This window comes from Coregonus clupeaformis, chromosome 21 (genome assembly GCF_020615455.1).
Source record: "Coregonus clupeaformis isolate EN_2021a chromosome 21, ASM2061545v1, whole genome shotgun sequence".
Lineage (NCBI taxonomy): Eukaryota > Metazoa > Chordata > Actinopteri > Salmoniformes > Salmonidae > Coregonus > Coregonus clupeaformis.
Genome location: NC_059212.1, coordinates 38,196,543 through 38,217,104, shown reverse-complemented (window position 1 = coordinate 38,217,104; position 20,562 = coordinate 38,196,543). Strand labels below are relative to the sequence as shown.

General features: G+C 45.9%; 1 protein-coding gene across 1 annotated transcript; it reads right to left on the bottom strand.

Moving 5' to 3' along the window:
* Positions 1 to 7,140: 7,140 nt before the first annotated feature.
* Positions 7,141 to 19,097, bottom strand: LOC121535537 (mitogen-activated protein kinase kinase kinase 20). The gene is made up of 12 exons (XM_041842707.2): positions 18,845 to 19,097; positions 16,053 to 16,140; positions 15,418 to 15,519; positions 14,204 to 14,269; positions 13,964 to 13,992; positions 13,712 to 13,849; positions 13,470 to 13,556; positions 12,273 to 12,347; positions 11,688 to 11,794; positions 8,613 to 8,751; positions 8,251 to 8,420; positions 7,141 to 7,779 (listed from the first exon to the last, which is right to left on the bottom strand). Exons 1-12 carry the CDS (start codon positions 19,001 to 19,003, stop codon positions 7,590 to 7,592), a joined length of 1,350 nt encoding a protein of 449 aa, XP_041698641.2. The 5' UTR covers positions 19,004 to 19,097; the 3' UTR covers positions 7,141 to 7,589.
* Positions 19,098 to 20,562: the final 1,465 nt, after the last annotated feature.

The window sequence follows — 20,562 nt, the reverse complement described above, 5'->3', positions numbered from 1 at the left end:
TGCCAAAGAGCTCCATTTTGGTCTCATCTGACCACAACACTTTCACCCAGTTTTCCTCTGAATCATTCAGATGTTCATTGGCAAACTTCAGATGGGCCTGTATATGTGCTTTTTTGAGCAGGAGGACCTTGCGGGCGCTGCAGGGTTTCAGTCCTTCACGGCGTAGTGTGTTACCAATTGTTTTCTTGGTGACTATGGTCCCAGCTGCCTTGAGATCATTGACAAGATCCTCCCGTGTAGTTCTGGGCTGATTCCTCACCGTTCTCATGATCATTGCAACTCCACGAGGTGAGATCTTGCATGGAGCCCCAGGCCGAGGGAGATTGACAGTTCTTTTGTGTTTCTTCCATTTGCGAATAATCGCACCAACTGTTGTCACCTTCTCACCAAGCTGCTTGGCGATGGTCTTGTAGCCCATTCCAGCCTTGTGTAGGTCTACAATCTTGTCCCTGACATCTTTGGAGAGCTCTTTGGTCTTGGCCATGGTGGAGAGTTTGGAATCTGATTGATTGATTGCTTCTGTGGACAGGTGTCTTTTATACAGGTAACAAGCTGAGATTAGGAGCACTCCCTTTAAGAGTGTGCTCCTAATCTCAGCTCGTTACCTGTATAAAAGACACCTGAGAGCCAGAAATCTTTCTGATTGAGAGGGGGTCAAATACATATTTCCCTCATTAAAATGCAAATCAATTTATAACATTTTTGACATGCGTTTATCTGGATTATTTTGTTGTTATTCTGTCTCTCACTGTTCAAATAAACCTACCATTAAAATTATAGAACTATAATTTTTTTGTCAGTGGGCAAACGTACAAAATCAGCAGGGGATCAAATACTTTTTTCCCTCACTGTATGTCGCACATCCAACTAACAAAAACATATGGAAATGTCTGCTCTACCCAAAATTACAACCAAATAATTGCAGCCTTACCGCAAAAGTGGAAGAGGAAAGTGGAAGGGGGAGAAAGTAAGGAACTTGTCTGTCGGCCTTGCATTAAAGAACATAATTGGTTTAGGAAAACTGTGATAAATAAAAAAGTATATCAGTTTCACTTAAGGACCAAAGGATTGACAGCCATCCCATATAGATTGCAAAATAGTTGGGAAGAGATCTTTGACGTACCGATCCCATGGCATAGTGTTTATGAACTGACACGCAAAACGACACCGGATTCAAAAATTAGAATCTTTCAATTTAAATTATTATATAAAATTCTTGCTACCAATAGAATGTTATTTATATGGGGGATACAATCTTCCCAGCACTGCAGGTTTTGCTGTGAAGAGACAGAATCATTAGATCATTTGTTTTGGTTCTGTCCATTTGTAGCTTGTTTTTGGACACAGGTCCAGGAATGGCTAAAGGATTGCAATATTTACCTGGAGCTAACCTTGCAGATAGCATTACTGGGTGATCTGAAAAGTCATAGTCAATCGATCAATAATATAATAATACTTTTAGCAAAACTGTTTATTTTTAATTCACAATCTGTAGAAGCAATGAGAATAGAAAGGTTCAGAACTTTTGTAAAACATCACAGTACGGTTGAAATATATATGGCAAATAGAAATCCTATATGGATGGTGTTAAGAGATAGATGGGAGGTATTGAATAGAGTTGAAGGATGGGACTAATAACAAATAACAACAAATAATAACAAAGATAGCTAATAATGTAAGCATACTGTGTCCATAATAAGTATATAGGTTGTATGTTGGGAGCTTTTGGGAAAGAGCACAGTTAGAAAGATATGGCATATAGAAGCAAACCGGATGGACATCATGAAAATGATCGGAGAGGTTGAGAGTAGAAGAAGTTCAGGAGCAAAAAAAAAATATATATATAACAGAATTATTTTAAAATTAACTGTGTCCATAAGGTGTAGATAGTAAGTATAGACCGGAAGTAGAGGCCTGGGTATTGTTGTTCACTAATTTACTCCAAGTAGGGAAAGGATGGCGGGGTTGAAAAGTAATAAAGGGGAGTATATATATAAAAAACATGGGGGATTGGAAGTGATGCAGACAATTACATTGATAGAATATACAATCTATCTGCAATATTAAGCTGATCCATCCCCGCCCAAAAAAAAGAAAAAGATAAAGATAAAAAAGATAATAAATTTAAAAAATAAAATAATAATAATTTTTAAAAAATATGGCCACAACAAAATGCTGTTTGTTGGTCCTAACCTGAATTACTGAGAGACTGGTCCAGTAGAAGCCCTGAATGTCAGGCCACATTGTCCTTTAGAAGGGTAGTTCAATCAAGGTACACCAAATAAATTAGTCCTCAACTTCTATTTCCAATTTACCCAGAAATATTGAACTCAAAACATACACTATTTATACAAAAGTATGTGGACACCCCTTCAAATTAGTGGATTCGGCTATTTCAGCCACACCCGTTGCTGACAGGAGTATAAAATCGAGCACACAGCCATGCCATCTCCATAGACAAACATTGGCAGTAGAATGACATTACTGAAGAGCTCAGTGACTTTCAACGTGGCACCGTCACAGAATGCCACCTTTCCAACAAGTCAGTACGTCAAATTTCTGCCCTTCTAGAGCTGCACCGGTCAACTGTAAGTGCTGTTATTGTGAAGTGGAAACGTCTAGGAGCAACAACGGCTCAGCCGCGAAGTGGTAGGCCACACAAGCTCACAGAATGGGACTGCCGAGTGCTGAAGCGCGTAGCTCCTAGGTTGCAAAACTCACTACCGAGTTCTTTACAGCCTCTGGAAGCAACGGCAGCACAATAACTGTTTGTCGAGAGCTTCATGAAATGGGTTTCCATGGCTGAGCAGCTGCACACAAGCCTAAGATCACCATGAGCAATGCCAAGCGTTGGCTGGAGCGGTGTAAAGCTCGCCGCCATTGGACTCTGGAGCAGTGGAAACGCGTTCTCTGGAGTGATGAATCACGCTTCACCATCTGGCAGTCCGAAGGACGAATCTGTGTTTGGCGGATACCAGGAGAACGCTAACTGCCCCAATGCATAGGGACAACTGTAAAGTTTGACGAAGGAGAAATAATGGTCTGGGGCTATTTTTCATGGTTCGGGCTAGGCCCCTTAGTTCCAGTGAAGGGAAATTCTAACGCTACAGCATACAATGACATTCTAGACGATTCTGTGCTTCCAGTTTTGTGGCAACAGTTTGGCCAAGGCCCTTTCCTGTTTCAGCATGACAACGCCCCCATGCACAAAGAGAGGTCCATACAGAAATAGTTTGTCGAGATCGGTGTGGAAGAACTTGACTGGCCAGCACAGAACCCTGACCTCAAACCCATCGAACACCTTTGGGATGAATTGGAACGCCGACTGCGAGCCGAATGCTCTTGTGGTAGAATGGAAGCAAGTCCCCGCAGCAATGTTCCAACATCTACTGGAAAGCCTTCCCAGAAGAGTGGAGGCTGTTACAGCAGCAAAGGGGGGACCAACTCCATATTAATGCCCATGATTTTGGAATGAGATGTTTGACGAACAGGCGTCCACATACTTTTGGTCACGTAGTGTAGCATTGCTTTGGGACCATTGAGCTACATTTATCCATAGTTTATAAGAAGAATAGGGTCAATTTGGACTAAAATGCCAATGATCACTGATAGCATCATCATCCCCAGTCGTCCCACCTTATATTATGGCATTATTACATCTATGCATTACAGTTAGAGGCAAAATGGGTATTCTTTAAAAGGTTAATCAGAAATGTGGTATTTTAAGTAACACAGTTATAAAAATGTCCAATTTTTCCATGTTTCTGCATAAATGCTGTATCATGTCAAATAGGATGTCATGGTTCGGATCACTTTGGATTAGAGCTGAAGTCCCTTCTACCAAACGTTATCCCACACTGCCCTCATGTGGTGAGAAAGTGGATCTGTTAGTGGTTGTAGGCGTCACAATCAGGACCTGAAGGCTCATGTTTCACATGACCTGGCTGTGACAGGTGGACAATGTGTTGAGATCTGTCCCCTTCTGTTGCCATGGTGTCAGGTGACAGTCTGTAGGTGTGGTATCAGCTTACCTCCTCACCTGTCCTCATATCGGCTACAGCATTCTAGGTCTACATAGACAAATACAGTATATATTTAGCTTTGAGAGGTTGCTATTGTGCATCTCTATAGCCGTGTTTACCAAATGGTTGAACTCAACTGGGTCTTGGCTTGAAGGTTTTATTTACTTTCACCTTAGCGTTCAGCTTCGTAGGTAGGCTGTTTTTCTTTCAGTCCTCTTTCTGTCCTTTACTCCATCCTTTTCTCTCTCCCTCTCTCCTTCTTCCTCTCTCCTTCTCCCTCTCTCCTTCTCCCTGTCTCCTTCTCCCTGTCTCCTTCTCCCTCTCTCCTTCTCCCTCTCTCCTTCTCCCTCTCTCCTTCTCCCTCTCTCCTTCCCCCTGTCTCCTTCTCCCTCTCTCCTTCTCCCTCTCTCCTTCTCCCTGTCTCCTTCTCCCTCTCTCCTTCTCCCTCTCTCCTTCTCCCTCTCTCATTCTCCCTCTCTCATTCTCCCTGTCTCCTTCTCCCTGTCTCCTTCTCCCTCTCTCCTTCTCCCTCTCTCCTTCTCCCTCTCTCCTTCTCCCTGTCTCCTTTTCCCTGTCTCCTTTTCCCTCTCTCCTTCTCCCTCTCTCCTTCTCCCTGTCTCCTTCTCCCTCTCTCCTTCTCCCTCTCTCCTTCTCCCTGTCTCCTTCTCCCTCTCTCCTTCTCCCTCTCTCCTTCTCCCTGTCTCCTTTTCCCTGTCTCCTTTTCCCTCTCTCCTTCTCCCTCTCTCCTTCTCCCTGTCTCCTTCTCCCTCTCTCCTTCTCCCTCTCTCCTTCTCCCCGTCTCCTTCTCCCTCTCTCCTCCATGTCAGAACGCGTACCTCTACTCTTTCTCCTCTAAAACCAAAACTCCCTCCCTCCCTTCTTCCAGCCCCATGACCGAGGACAACAGCAGTAGTGAAGCGGTGAGTGTTCCCTAGCACACCAAGACGGGCTGCATTGGCAGATGAGAGGGTGGACCTTTTCCGGGAGCAGGAATATTACTATCACAAACACAGCAAAGCAACACTGAACTCTACGAAAATACCTTTATGCTCACCATATTATAACAGGAATGATATTGTAACATTTATTCACCGATGTCCGCCAGGAGAAGGCATGCGGCGGATTACAGTACGCATAACCTAGAGAGCTGCCATATACCTTGTTCTCCAACCAAGTAGAGCTTAAAGGTCCAAGGCAGCCGTTTTTATCGCAATATCAAATCATTTCTGGGTAACAATTAAGTACCTTACTGTGATTGTTTACAATAAAAATGGTAAAAAAATAAAATAGCTTCTTAGCAATTTCTCAAGCAAGAATTTTGCTACGACGGTCTGGGAGTTGTCTGAGTGGGGAAGGGAAAACTTGGCAAAGGAGAAATGCTCACTAACAGCGATGTAAACAAATTTGTGCACAAAATTTAAGAGAAATACGCTTTTTGTGCGTATGGAAAATGTCTGGGATCTTTTATTTCAGCTCATGAAAGATGGGACCTACACTTTACATGTTGCATTTATATTTTTTGTTCAGTGTATAAAAAACACAGGAAAATCATGTTTTTGAGTGCGCTGGGCCTTAAAATGTTTATGAAAAACCATGAACAAATAGCACATTTCTAATGTAAAGCCTAAAAGGTTACCTACCATTATGTCAGATCGTGAAATGTGAGTTCAAATCAAAAACAATTACATGACGAAATTGGATCTCTTGTCAAAATAATTAAGCTTTTTTTTTTACACATTGCAAAAATGAGCGTGGACTAGAATGAGGCTCTGTTGCTGTGCTCTGTGTATGTGTTTACCAGGTGTAATGACATGCTGTTGTGCTGTCTGTGAGACATGTGGAATAGTTTATTGATGTTGCTATGTGCGGTGTGTGTGTGTGTGTGTGTGTGTATGTGTATGTGTATGTGTGTGTGTGTGTGTGTGTGTGTGTGTGTGTGTGTGTGTGTGTGTGTGTGTGCGTGCGTGTGTGCGTGCGTCAGGTATAATGATGTGTTGCTGTGCTGTAGAGAGCTGGACAGCTGGACTCAGGACCTGGCTCTGCTCAGTGTGGTCTGGCAGTCTGGACTCTTCAACCCATAGTCCTTCCTCGCGGTTAACACACACACATATCGCCCCACACACACTTACAAACAACATGACAATCCACTTCTAATTACATCACCAACTTATGTTGTAACTGTCAGTTGCCTCTTGTTATTCTCTGTTCAGTGGAATGATTTTACTTAACTACCCCCTCTCCCTTCAGCGGTAATGCAGTCTCTGGCTCATAAGAACGTGTGGACCGTTGGATAAGATCAACCTGACTGTGAATGTGACTGAGAAGTTTAAGAAGGAGTTCAACCAGCCTGCCAGAGAGGGAGCATAAATACGGACCATATATGGAAGGTACAGTATACACTCCCTTCCTTCTCTCCACTTCTCATGAACACATACTTCCTAGTTCATTAATCTTCATTAACTTCACCCTCCTTTCCCTCCCCTCTTTCTCCCCCAGGTGAGAGATTGCACACTCAGGGTGGGGTGATCACTGAGGCCCGTCTGAAGGAGTTAACCCACTCCATGCCAGTCATCTCAGTACGAGCTGTACCTAACGACAGACGATGCGTAATATCTATGAGTGTCCCCTGTACAATACCAAGCTGAGAGGAACCACTTATGTCTGGACCTTCAGCCTCAAGACCAGAGAGAGACCAGCTACATTTGTACTGGCCGGGGTGGCACTGCTGGTCAGTGTGTAGAGGTAGGTGTTAGGGGTTAGGGGGTGAGAAGGTAGGGAGATCAGGAGAGAGACGAGCCAAGTTGGTACTAGCTGGGTTAGCAATGCTGTCAGTGTATGAGCCAGCTGTCAGTAGGCAGAAGAAATAAGGTGAAGGTGGAGAAGGATGAGGGGCCTGCTCCTCTACAAGGGTGTTGGTTTAAGGGCTTTTTTTGGGAGGGGGGGGGGGTTGGAAAGGAGTGAGGTAGTTATTTCGTTAGCTGTTCGTAGGCTGTGTATTTTCCTCATTATGTTGCTCAGTGTGGTTTGATGCTGCTATCGAAATATAAAGACATTTGTATAGTACTGTTTTAGCTATATGAAAAAAAAAAAAATGTCATGACTTAAATTAAAATATCAGTATTTTTCTGAATTTATTGAAAAACAATACAATATACAGAGAAGGGAGCTGCAAAATAGTTTCAGACATTTGATTACAGTAAGAATCCATTACTTCAAAGTTTAGTTTTTGAACAAATGAACTGTATCAATGGTCTAAAAGCATAGAACATTGGATGGTACCCTGTACTTAGCCTCCACAAAGTGCTCTTTGGTCTATGTAACATTTGTTAATATGGCACATCAGTTACATGTCACTTTAAAGGCTTCAATACACCAGAACAACAGGACAGTTAGCAGGAGGAAATCCACACTGCTCACAATTCATCACTACTATCCCCTACAGTCCTCACAACAGGGGGTGTATACATTTTGATTAAATTAAAAAAGAAAATAATGATGTGACAAAACCAAAATTGTGTGCATGTACCTTCCCAGTATCCTGGTGTGTGTGTGTGTGTGTGTGTTCTCCTAGTCACTGTCGTCGTCAGACCAGCCCAGCTCCATCATGTTCATGTCCAACACCGCAGCGGTGGCGGCCATATTGATTTTGGTTCCCTGTAGCATGCTGCAAGTCTTAGAAGAGTTCTGATTGGACGTTGTCCGCATGCTCACCTGTACCCCCGACCTCACCCCCTGACCTCTGACCCCTAACTCACTCCTGACCTTATGACTTATGACCCCAGCCATATCACCCCTGACCCCTACCAGCCCCAGGTCACCTATCACCCCCATGTTCATATCCATGTCACCTATCCCTTCTATCCCCCCAATATCATCTACAGAGAGCATGTCCCCAAACAAACTCCCCCCACTCAGTTCGCTAAACATGGACTGTAGCCTCCCTCCCTCCATACTCCACCCCTCCACCACCCTCTCCTCCTTCGTTCGCTCCCTCCATCCCTCTTGTCTCTCACTCTCCCCCCATAACCTTTCCTCCCCCTCTACATCTCCAATCCCACCCTGAAACCCCTTTAGCATGATTTGTAAACGCCCCCCCTCCCCTAGCGCCAGACACCCCCCATCTATCCCTCCCTCAGTCTCCCTCTCCTTCTCTCTCTCCCCCTCTCTCTCTACCTCTATCCCTTCATCCCCATCCGCCTCCCCAAGACTGCTTGAGAAGCCTCTAAGCATTGACTGGAACCCCCCTATCCTCCTGTCCATCGCTCCCTCCATCCCCCTCTCCTTCTCTTCATTGCTGAGGGTTCTGATGAGGCAGGATATCTTGGCGCTGTTGGACTCCTGAGACTGAGAATGGAAGAACGACTCCGAGCTGATGCCTGATGCTATGGGGGAGAAGAACTGAAAGAGAGAAAGAAATAGGGGGACGGGGGGGTTGACGGGCTTGACGGGCTTGACGGGCTTGACACTCTACAACATGACTCTTTCAAATATTACATCTCAAATAAGGTTGTAAAACAAATAGAACATGTACATGTATCCGAATGAAGCATTGTGGTCTTTGAAACTCGGCCAAACATGTTGGCTACTCACAGGGGTCACATTGGATTTCTCCATCAGTCTCTCCTCCCATAGTTTCAGTCTTCTCTCTCTCTCCTCCAGCTCCTTCTCTTTAGTGCCCAGGTCTCTCTCCAGCCTCCGCAACCTCTCCAATGTAGCATCTATCTCACACCTACAGAGAGGAGAGCTACTGTTATATTATGCCCATTGTCCATTCCCTGACATTGTCTAGCTCTCACTATCTATCTAGTGCTGTCGGTTTATTCCACTATGGGGCACTGTTTAGTCTGTGATATGAAAGGATATAATGGAATGCTTCCCCCCACTCTCACTCACACACACATTCACACAAAAACACACACACAGCACCTAAATATAAAGACATCTGACGCATGGATATATCTCCCTCCCCCTTTCCCTCTCTTCCAACTCTCCCTCTCTTCAAACTTCTCCCTCTCTCCGAACCCCAATCACACTATCCCTACTTCTCTCAGCCTCTTAAAGCCCTCCTCACAACGTTTCCCCTCTGTAAACCTCCCTCCCTCCTTCCCTTGACAACCCCCACTCTCTTCCTCCCACTCTCTCCTTCCCCCTCTCTCTCCCCCTCTCTCTCTCCCCCACTCTCTCTCTCCCCCCCTCTCTCCCTCTCTCCCTCCCCCTCTCTCTCCCTCACTCTTTCCCTCACCCTCTCTCTCCCCCACTCTTGCCCTCCCCATCTCTCTCCCCAACTCTCTCCCTCCCCCTCACTCTCCCTCCCCCATCTCCGTCCCCATCTCTCTCTCCCCCTCTCTCTCCCCCACTATCTCCCTCCCCCTGCTCTCCCACACTCTCCCCCCTCTCTCCCCCACTCTCTCCCTCTCTATCCCGCACTCTATCACTCTTCCTCTCCCTCCCTCTCTCTCCCCCCACTCTCCCCCCACCCTCTCCCCTCCCACTGTCTCCTTCCCCCTCTCGCTCCCCCTCTCTCTCTCCCCCTCTCTCTCTCCCCCACTCTCTCTCTCCCCCTCTCTCCCTCCCACTCTCTCCCTCCCCCTCTCTCTCCCACTCTCTCTCCCTCACTCTCTCCCTCACCCTCTCTCCCCCCACTCTTGCCCTCCCCTCTCTCTCCCCAACTCTCTCCCTCCCCCTCCCCCTCCCTCTCCCTCCCCATCTCCGTCCCCATCTCTCTCTCCCCCATCTCTCTCCCCCACTCTCTCTCCCCCCACTATCTCTCTCCCCCTTGCTCTCCCACACTCTCCATCCCCTTCTCTCTCCCCCACTCTCTCCCTCCCCTTCTCTCTCCCCCACTCTCTCCCTCCCTCTCTCTCCCCCACTCTCCCCCACCCTCTCCCTCCCCCTCTCTCACCCAGATCTTTCCACCCATTCTCTATTCTTCTCTCATAATTGATTATCTTGCCACACTCATGTCAAACACGAACAGAATCTGTCACCCTCTCCCTCCTCCTCACCCTCCCCCTCTTTCTCCCTCCTCCTCCTTCCTCTCCTCCCTCTTGTCTCTCTTCTCTATTCTGTCTTGATCAGTGTTTTCTTTTTCACCCTCTACATTTCGTGTCCTCTCTATACAGTGCCCCCCTTTCCTCTTTTTCCCATACTTGACTTCTAGCTGCCCCCTATATGCTTCTTATGTGAACTCTTTCTTCTTCCTGTCGCTCTCTCTCTCTCTCTCTCTGTCTCCCCGCCCCCCCACTCTCTTCTTCCCACTCTCTCCTTCCCCCTCTCCCTCCCCCTCTCTCCCTCTCTCTCCCCCACTCTTGCCCTCCCCCTCTCTCTCCCCAACTCTCTCCCTCCCCCTCACTATCCCTCCCCATCTCCGTCCCCATCTCTCTCTCCCCCCTCTCTCTCCCGCACTCTCTCTCCCCCACTATCTCCCTCCCCCTTGCTCTCCCACACTCTCCCCTCTCTCTCCCCCCACTCTCTCCCTCTCTATCCCGCACTCTATCACTCTTCCTCTCCCTCCCCTCTCTCTCCCCCACTCTCCCCCACCCTCTCCCTCCCACTGTCTCCTTCCCCCTCTCGCTCCCCCTCTCTCTCTCCCCTCTCTCTCTCCCCCACTCTCCCCTACTCTCTCTCTCCCCCTCTCTCCCTCCCCCCTCTCTCTCCCACTCCCTCCCCCTTTCCCTCACCCTCTCTCTCCCCCACTCTTGCCCTCCCCCTCTCTCTCCCCAACTCTCTCCCTCCCTCTCACTCTCCCTCCCCATCTCTGTCCCCATCTCTCTCTCCCCCCTCTCTCTTTCCCACTCTCTCTCCCCCCACTTTCTCCCTCCCCTTGCTCTCCCACACTCTCCATCCCCTTCTCTCTCCCCCCACTCTCTCCCTCCCCTTCTCTCTCCCCATTCTCTCCCTCCCCTCTCTCTCTCCCCCACTCTCCCCCACCCTCTCCCTCCCCTCTCTCACCCAGATCTTTCCACCCATTCTCTATTCTTCTCTCATAATTGATTATCTTGCCACACTCATGTCAAACACGAACAGAATCTGTCACCCTCTCCCTCCTCCTCACCCTCCCCCTCTTTCTCCCTCCTCCTCCTCCTTCCTCTCCTCCCTCTTGTCTCTCTTCTCTATTCTGTCTTGATCAGTGTTTTCTTTTTCACCCTCTACATTTCGTGTCAGCTCTATACAGTGCCCCCTTCCCTCTTTTAACCATACTTGACTTCTAGCTGCCCCCTATATGCTTCTTATGTGAACTCTTTCTTCTTCCTGTCGCTCTCTCTCTCTCTCTCTCTCTCTCTCTCTCTCTTTCTCTCTGTCCCCCTCTCCCTTGGTCTCTGGTGGAAACAGGCTAAGTAGAGGAATCTCCTACATGGATAGTTTCCAGAGAGTCTTATTATAGACCAAAGCCAACGAGCCAGCAGGGTCATGCATTCAGCTTCTCTCCTGAGACACACACACACACACACACACACACACACACACACACACACACACACACCACCCACCCACCCACACACTGGGGCCTCTTGTTAGGTTGTGAGTGTATACAATGAGCCCTGCTCTCTGTCCTGTGTCTGGCTTCAGAAAGATGGAGCTTAAACAATTCAGACTGTACTTACTGTACCACCTGTATTACACACACACACACGCACACACACACACACACTGCACACTGCATACCTCCACTGGTCCTTGTTGTGTAGGAATGAGTTGCACTGGTCTGGTAGTCTGCTGTCATTAGACATTGTCTCCAGAGTCCCCAAGACCTGCTTAAACACCGGACGCTCCTAGAAAACACACACACAAAATATCAACACTGCAACTGCAGCTTTTTATATTTTTCAGCTAAGCCTCAAATTAAATTGTAGTGGACACAGTGCCAAGTTCCCACATGAAAAAAAGGATATAGTGTACAATGGTAGGAATACTATAGTGTTCACTGTAGTGTTTTTGCAGACTTTACTGTAGTATTTACTGTAGTGTTTTTGCGGACTGTAGTATACTATAATATTTACTGTAGTGTTTTTGGGGACTTTACTGTAGTATTTACTAATGTGTTTATGCACACTAGGACTGTATCAATAGTTCAGGCTTCTGTAACAGTTCATAGTAAGCCAGACTTCATAGCCCAGGTTACTAAGTTCAGTACCAGCTGCTGCGTTGTATAACTCTGGCCCTGGAGAATTATAGGGTGCACAGGATATTGAGTCTCCAGGGCCAGATATGGTGATCATTGAGTGGTAGCCCTGACCTTTGCCCTCTCACCTTTGGTTCGGCCTGCCAGCATCTCTTCATCAGGTCAGCAAAGCTAGGCGGACAACTGGTGGGGATGGTCAGCCTCTGGAACACACAGGAATCTTTTACACTCATAGGAACACATTCACATTATGAAGTAGGAAACCAAGGCAATATTACTATGAAAGAAAACCCAATGCTCAGGCTCCGGGGGGCAGTACAAAGCAACAACAGGTTAAAGGACACATCCACTGATAGGGGCAAGGGGATAATATGGAAACAGTTTTCTCTGGAGGGATTTAAACTGAAATAAATCTCTCTCAGTAACGGTTTGTGTAAAGGTCACCTCTCTCTCTCTCTCTCTCTCTCTCTCTCTCTCTCTCTCTCTCTCTCTCTCTCTCTCTCTCTCTCTCTCTCTCTCTCTCTCTCTCTCTCTCTCTCTCTCTCTCTCTCTCTCTCTCTCTCTCTCTCTCTCTCTCTCTCTCTCTCTCTCTCTCTCTCTCTCTCTCTCTCTCTCTCTCTCTCTCTCTCGTTATTTAGGGACCACTATTGGACCCAATCCAAGAGCATACTGGGATACTCAGGAATCATGTTCTCAGATCTCTATACAGTTCAGCACACTATTAATGGAATACACACACAGTTCCAACCCCCTTCCACACACACACACACACACGCATATAACCCCCTACACCAGAGTTTCCCAAACTGCAGGGGTGCACGTTTTGGTTGTTGCCCTAACACTGATTCAAATGATCAAAGCTTGATATTTAGTTGATTATTTAAATCAGCTGTGTAGTCCTATGGCAAAAACCTAAACGTGCACCCCTTGGGGTCCCGAGGACCGAGTTTGGGAAACCCTGCCCTACACACACACACACACAGTATAAAGCCCCCTACACACACACAAACAAACACATACACACAGTGAAACCGTACAGTTCATGGCCCAGCTCGACAGCAGAGTATCCATGCTTTACAAGAGCAGAGAGCTGACGTCAGCTCTAGAAATACCCCTTACCCTCCTCACAGCGGAAAGGATGAGAGCATCACATTGTTACTACGGCTCTCTGTGTGTGTAGCTTGTTCAGTGTGTGCATGTGTTTTATGTTTGGTTCTGCATATGACTTCCCTGTATTTGCAAGTGAATCTGGGCCCCTTGAAGCTCTTAACTAATCCTAAATCAGAACAATGTGTGTGTGTGTGTGTGTGTGTGTGTGTGTGTACCTCTTGTTTCTCCACAACCAGCCAAGCCACCTGCAGCCCCTCAAAGCCTTTAAAGGGAACCTCCCGTGTCAGCATCTCCCATAGCACCTGGTAAGACAAACACACACACGAGCGCACACACACACACAAGATGATATGCCAGATAACAGATGTTTTTGCAGAAAAATATTTTGCTGAAAGACCACTTGAGGTAGAACGTATTAGATACCTCCCCTCCCACACAGACACGCAGACACACTCACCACTCCGTAGGAGTATGTATCACAGGTCTCTGATACAGGTAGGCTCTGAATGACTTCTGGGGCCATCCAGGGGAAGGTGCCCACCACTGTCATGTGGGTGGTGTGGGACTGGAACTTAGACGCTCCAAAATCACAGATCTGACAAACAGACCAGAGAGAGAGAGAGAGAGCATTGGGACACTTAGCTACAAAAAAATTAAGGATGGATAAGTGGAAACACACAATAACTGTTAGAGACCCTACTGTATGCACCTTGAGCACTTTGTCTGCTGTCAGTACCACTGCAATAAGAACAGAGACATAGGTCAGTTCACAAGGGGAGGATCCACTCCTCATGATAATGGCATTCTTCACTATCAAACTATAATTAATTCATCATGCTTGGTTTAGAACGGAAATGTATTAAGTAGCAGTAGCAGTGAGTGAAATCCTGGTGGGTAGATATACGTTTGGTTGCAGATTGTGTGTGCATTTGTGTGTGCAGTTGGTTACCGTTTCGTGACTTGAGGTCTCTGTGAATGACTTTGACTGGTGCTTCCGAATGAAGATAGTGCATTCCTATTGGACAGAAACATTAAACATCCTCAGCCACGGACCAATGACGGACCAACAAAATGTAAACAACTCTGCTAAACAATGACTACCAATCTCCAAACAAGTCACTGATCCTCACACCGGAGAAGAATACGCTCCTGTTGCACTTAGCCAGCTAACTTAGATAAATAACCATAAATAACTGTTGATTTTCTCATTCATTAAGAAAACTAAACATAATATATACACTGAGTGTACAAAACATTAGGAACACCTTCCTAATATTGAGTTGCACCCCCTTTTGCCCTCAGATCAGACTCAATTATTGGGGCATGAACTCTACAAGGTGTCTAAAGCGTTCCACAGGGATTCTGGCCCATATTGACTCCAATGCTTCCCACAGTTGTGTGAAGTTGGCTGGATGTCCTTTGGGAGGTGGACCATTCTTGATAGACACAGGAAACTGTTGAGCGTGAAAAACCTAGCAGCGTTGCAGTTCTTGACAGACTCAAACCAGTGGGCCTGGCACCTACTACCATACCCCGTTCAATGGCACTTAAATATTTTGTCTTGCACATTCACCCTCTGAATTGCACACATACACAATCCGTGTCTCAATTGTTTCAAGCCTTAAAAATCCTTCTTTAACCTGTCTCCTCTCCTTCATCTACACTGATTGAAGTGGATTTAACAAGTGACATCAATAAGTGATTATAGCTTTCACCTTGATTCACCTGGTCAGTCTATGTACTGGAAAAGGCAGGTGTTCCTAATGTTTTGTGCACTCAGTGTATAGGCTATGTGTTTTTGGTTGTTGAGTCAATTAGACCATGCACGTTTCAAGCTTATCTTTTAAAAAAACTCCTTGATCCTGCTTTGTAGTATACCCCTCTGTAAGACAGAACTCAACCAAATACTATATTTAGCTAAGGGTGCTCTACAGTCATGACTTGGTTGAACTAGCATACTAAGGGGCCTGTGGGACAGTGGTTCTCAAACCTCTCCAGACATTTCACAATTCTGTAGATCTGAAGTAGCTCACCTGATTCACCTATTCAAGGGCTTGATGATTAGTTGACCAGTTGAATCAGGTGTGCTAGCTCTGGAATAGATCAAATACATGGAACCACTGCTCTAGGAGCAGACAAACGTTTTTAAAACTCTGTCTTTACCTTTGGCTATCTCTATGGCCCAGGTCATGATCTGTTCCATGTCCATCTCCTTACTCTGCTCACTGGAGAGGTACTCATACAGAGAACCTCCACCTGCATACTCTGGAGAGGAAATAGAATTATGGGTTTTATTAAAATAATGTACTTCTGCAACCCAAGACACTTTGTAAGAACAGTACAGTACAGTGTAGTGAAGGGTAGTGCAGAATAAACACATTCACACACGCAGGCGCACACTCACACACAGAGAGAACAGGGGTTGATATTGTCCAACAGTCTTCCTGCTGTCACTCACAACCTGAACTCATAACGACTTGAGAAACGTCAAGCATTGCTTAGCACCTCAGGCTCACACACACACACACACACACACACACACACACACACACACACACACACACACACACACACTTGTAGTGTGTTCTGTAAGTCATTATAATGGGCAGTGCTGTCACAGAGCTTATGTCCTGCCAGGAAATACAACACACACACACATACACACACACACACACACACATAGTCAGTGGCCTAAATGTTGATCCTCAACCTGTGGTGGTTCCATATCCATTGGAGAGTGTATGAGGAAAACACACACACACACACACACACACACACACACACACACACACACTGACCTGTGACGATGCCGTAGTTGGGGGACTCCAGTACGGCTCCATAGAACTGAATGATGTTCTTATGACTGAGAATACTCAGAATCTCAGCCTAGAGGGGAGAGGGGGGGATAGTAGAGAGTTGGTAGGTAGGAAAGAGCATGGCTGGAATGGAATGAATGGAATGGCATCAAACACCTGGAGCCCACATGTTTGATGTGTTCGATACCATTCCATTTACTCTGTTCCAGACATTATTATGAGCCTGTCCTCCCCAATTAAGGTGACACCAGCCTCCTGTGGTGTGCACAGTATATACTTACAATAGGTGTACTGTATACGCAAAGGATATTGATCACTTTGATATAAGCGATTTGAGGGTTGTACAGAATATTCTCCTGCTATGTTTCTCTGTAACATATGAACTTTTTCAAACTCTAAGTTTAGGGTCAGAGCACCTAGCAACACAACGTCAACATGCTATCAATCAAATCAGGAACAGACCATATCTACTGTAGAACACAAACAACTTGTATCAACCTCTTACTAGATAGAGTCATGGAAAAATGTACTGTAACACAATCCCACTGTTTTCTAACCAAACATCAAGGCTACATATGCTGAGAAGTTGTTGGCTGCGTTTCCTTCACTCTGCAGTCGGACTCAACCCAAACCATCTCAATTGGGTTGAGTTCAGGGGATTGTGGAGGCCAGGTCATCTGATGCAGCACTCCATCACTCTCCTTCTTGGTAACATAGCCCTTACACAGCCTGGAGGTGTGTTGGGTCATTTTCCTGTTGAAAAACAAATGATAGTCCCACTAAGCCCAAACCAGATGGGTGGCGTATCGCTGCAGAATGCTGTGGTAGCCATGCTGGTTAAGTGTGCCTTGAATTCTAAATAAATCACAGACAGTGTCACCAGCAAAGCACCCCCACATCATAACACCTCCACCTCCATGCTTTATGGTGGGAACTACACATGCGGAGATCATCCATTCACCAACACTGCATCTCACAAAGACACGGCGGTTTGAACCAAAAATCTCCAATTTGGACTCCAGACCAAAGGACAAATTTCCACCGGTCTAATGTCCATTGCTTGTGTTTCTTGGCCCAAGCAAGTCTCTTCTTCTTATTGGTGTCCTTTAGTAGTGGTTTCTTTGCAGCAATTCGACCATGAAGGCCTGATTCACGCAGTCTCCTCTGAACAGTTGATGTTGAGATGTGTCTGTTACTTGAACTCTGTGAAGCATTTATTTGGGCTGCAATTTCTGAGGCTGGTAACTCTAATGAACTTATCCTCTGCAGCAGAGGTAACTCTGGGTCTTCCATTCCTGTGGCGGTCCTCATGAGAGCCAGTTTTATCACAGCACTTGATGGTTTTTGCGACTGCACTTGAAGAAACTTTCAAAGTTCTTGAAATGTTCCATATTGACTGACCTTCATGTCTTAAATTTATGATGGACTGTCGTTTCTCTTTGCTTATTTGAGCTGTTCTTGCCATAATATGGACTTGGTATTTTACCAAATAGGGCTATCTTCTGTATACCCCCCTTACCTTGTCACAACCCAACTGATTGGCTCAAACGCATTAAGAAGGAAAACAATTCCACAAATTAACTTTTAAGAAAAGGCTCCCGGGCTCCCGAGTGGCGCAGCGGTCTAAGGCACTGCATCTCAGTGCTTGAGGCGTCACTACAGACCCCCTGGTTCGATTCCAGGCTGTATCACAACCGGCCGTGATTGGGAGTGATTGGGAGTCCCATAGGGCGGCGCACAATTGGCCCAGCGTCGTCCGGGTTTAGCCGGTGTAGGCCTCCATTGTAAATAAGAATTTGTTCTTAACTGACTTGCCTAGTTAAATAAAGGTTTAATAAATAAGATAAATAAAGAAGGCACACCTGTTAATTGAAATGCATTCCAGGTGACTACCTCATGAAGCTGGTGTGAGAATGCCAAGAGTGTGCAAAGCTGTCAAGTATTTGAAGAATCTCAAATATAAACTATATTTTGATTTGTTTAACACTTTTTTGGTTACTACATGATTCCATATGTGTTATTTCATGTTTTTGATGTCTTCACTAACATTCTACAATGTGGATAATAGTAAAAATAAAGAAAAACCCTTGAATGAGTAGGTGTCCTAAAACTTTTGACTGGTAGTGTATGTGTTTGGAAGTGCCCTGTCAGTATATGTGCCAACAGTTATTCAGCCCTCAAGTGAGGAAGTCAGGCAGTGTAATGACAGTTTCACAGCCAGGCCAGGTCACCGTAACCCTTGGTTTTCTGCTGGGTCAGGAACCAATTTATAATGGGTCACAATTTCAGACTAGACTGTGGCAGGAAATAGTTATTTTTTCATTGTGAGGGCCACATAATTTGTTTGGGAATCACTGAACTGCAGTATCACACCAGAGAAACAGATAGCCCATACACAATACGAAGAAGAAGAAGAAGAAGAAGAAGAAGAAGAAGAAGAAGAAGAAGAAGAAGAAGAAGAAGAAGAAGAAGAATCTTATGTTATAAACAAATGCTGTACTCCACAATGAGAGGAAGAGGAGAGGTACAAGTAACAGGAGAGAGAACAAGAGAGAGAACAGGAGAGAGAACAGGAGAGAGAACATGAGAGAGAACAGGAGAGAAAACAGGAGAGAGAACAGGTGAGAAAACAGGAGAGAGAACAGGAGAGAGAACACGAGAGAGAACAGGAGAAAGCTGTCTTAAAGACAAAGACAAGGACTGGCATGAAGGAAAGGCATGACGGCTTCATACCAAATCGCTTGAGTGTGTGTGTGCATGTGTGCCTCTCCTACCTCAGTCTCGAGCTTGAGTAGTTTCTTCACAGCGACCTCTTTATCCTGAGATATCCAGTGTGCTCGGTACACACTCCCAAAGCTGCCCCCTCCACAGTTCTCATAGAACCGCAGGTCCTCATGTTTTATCTGGACAAACGAGGCACCCAGAGACGACATGGCATACTGACACACACACGCACACTCGACGACAGCCGCTCTGAGTAAACAGAGCAAACTGAGAGGGGAGGGAACAGAGAGAGAGAGGGAACAGAGAGAGAGAGGGAACACAGAGAGAAAGGGAACAGAGAGAGAGAGGGAACAGAGAGAGGGAACAGAGAGAGAGAGGGAACAGAGAGAGAAAGGGAACAGAGAGAGAGAGAGGGAACAGAGAGAGAGAGAGAGAGGGAACAGAGAGAGAGAGGGAACAGAGAGAGAGAACAGAGAGAGAAAGGGAACAGAGAGAGAGAGAGGGAACAGAGAGAGAGAGGGAACAGAGAGAGAGAGAGGGAACAGAGAGAGAAAGGGAACAGAGAGAGAAAGGGAACAGAGAGAGAGAGGGAACAGAGAGAGGGAACAGAGAGAGAGAGGGAACAGAGAGAGAAAGGGAACAGAGAGAGAGAGGGGGAACAGAGAGAGAGAGAGGGAACAGAGAGAGAGGGAACAGAGAGAGAGAGAGAGAACAGAGAGAGAAAGGGAACAGAGAGAGAGAGAGGGAACAGAGAGAGAGAGGGAACAGAGAGAGAGAGAGGGAACAGAGAGAGAAAGGGAACAGAGAGAGAGAGAGGGAACAGAGAGAGAGAGGGAGAGCAAAAAAGAAAGGGTCTGAGAGAGGGAGAGAAAGTTTGATCACACACACCCGATAGCAGAATGGACTCAGAGAGTGAAAGAGTGCAGAGAGTTAGAGGACGCAGAGAGTGGAGACAGAGAGCAGAGAGAGAGAGAGAGAGAGAGAGAGAGAGAGAGAGAGAGAGAGAGAGAGAGAGCAGAGAGTGAGAGCAGAGAGTGAGAGCAGAGAGTGAGAGTAGAGAGAGAGAGCAGAGAGAGAGAAAGAGAGCAGACAGAGAGAGAGCCCCAAGACAACAACAACAACACAATTAGACCTAACCAAATCATGAGAAAACAAAAAGAGAATTACTTGACACATTGGAAAGAATTAACAAAAAAAATAGCAAACTAGGATGCTATTTGGCCCTAAACAGAGAGTACACAGTGGCAGAATACCTGACCACTGTGACTGACCCAAATTTAAGGAAAGCTTTGACTATGTACAGACTCAGTGAGCATAGCCTTGCTATTGAGAAAGGCCACCGTAGGCAGACCTGGCTCTCAAGAGAAGACAAGCTATGTGCACACTGCCCACAAAATGAGGTGGAAACTGAGCTGCACTTCCTAACCTCCTGCCAAATGTATGACCATATTAGAGACACATATTTCCCTCAGATTACAGAGATCCACAAAGAATTTGAAAAAAACTTTTTTTGATAAACTCCCATATCTATTGGGTGAAATACCAGCAGCAAGATTTGTGACCTGTTGCCACAAGAAAAGGGCAACCACTGAAGAACCAACACCATCGTAAATACAACCCATATTTATGATGAGTTATTTTCCCATTTGTACTTTAACTATTTGCACATTGTTACAACACTGTATATATACATAATATGACATTTGAAATGTCTTTATTCTTTTGGAACTTCTGAGTGTAATGTTTACTGTTAATATTTATTGTTTAT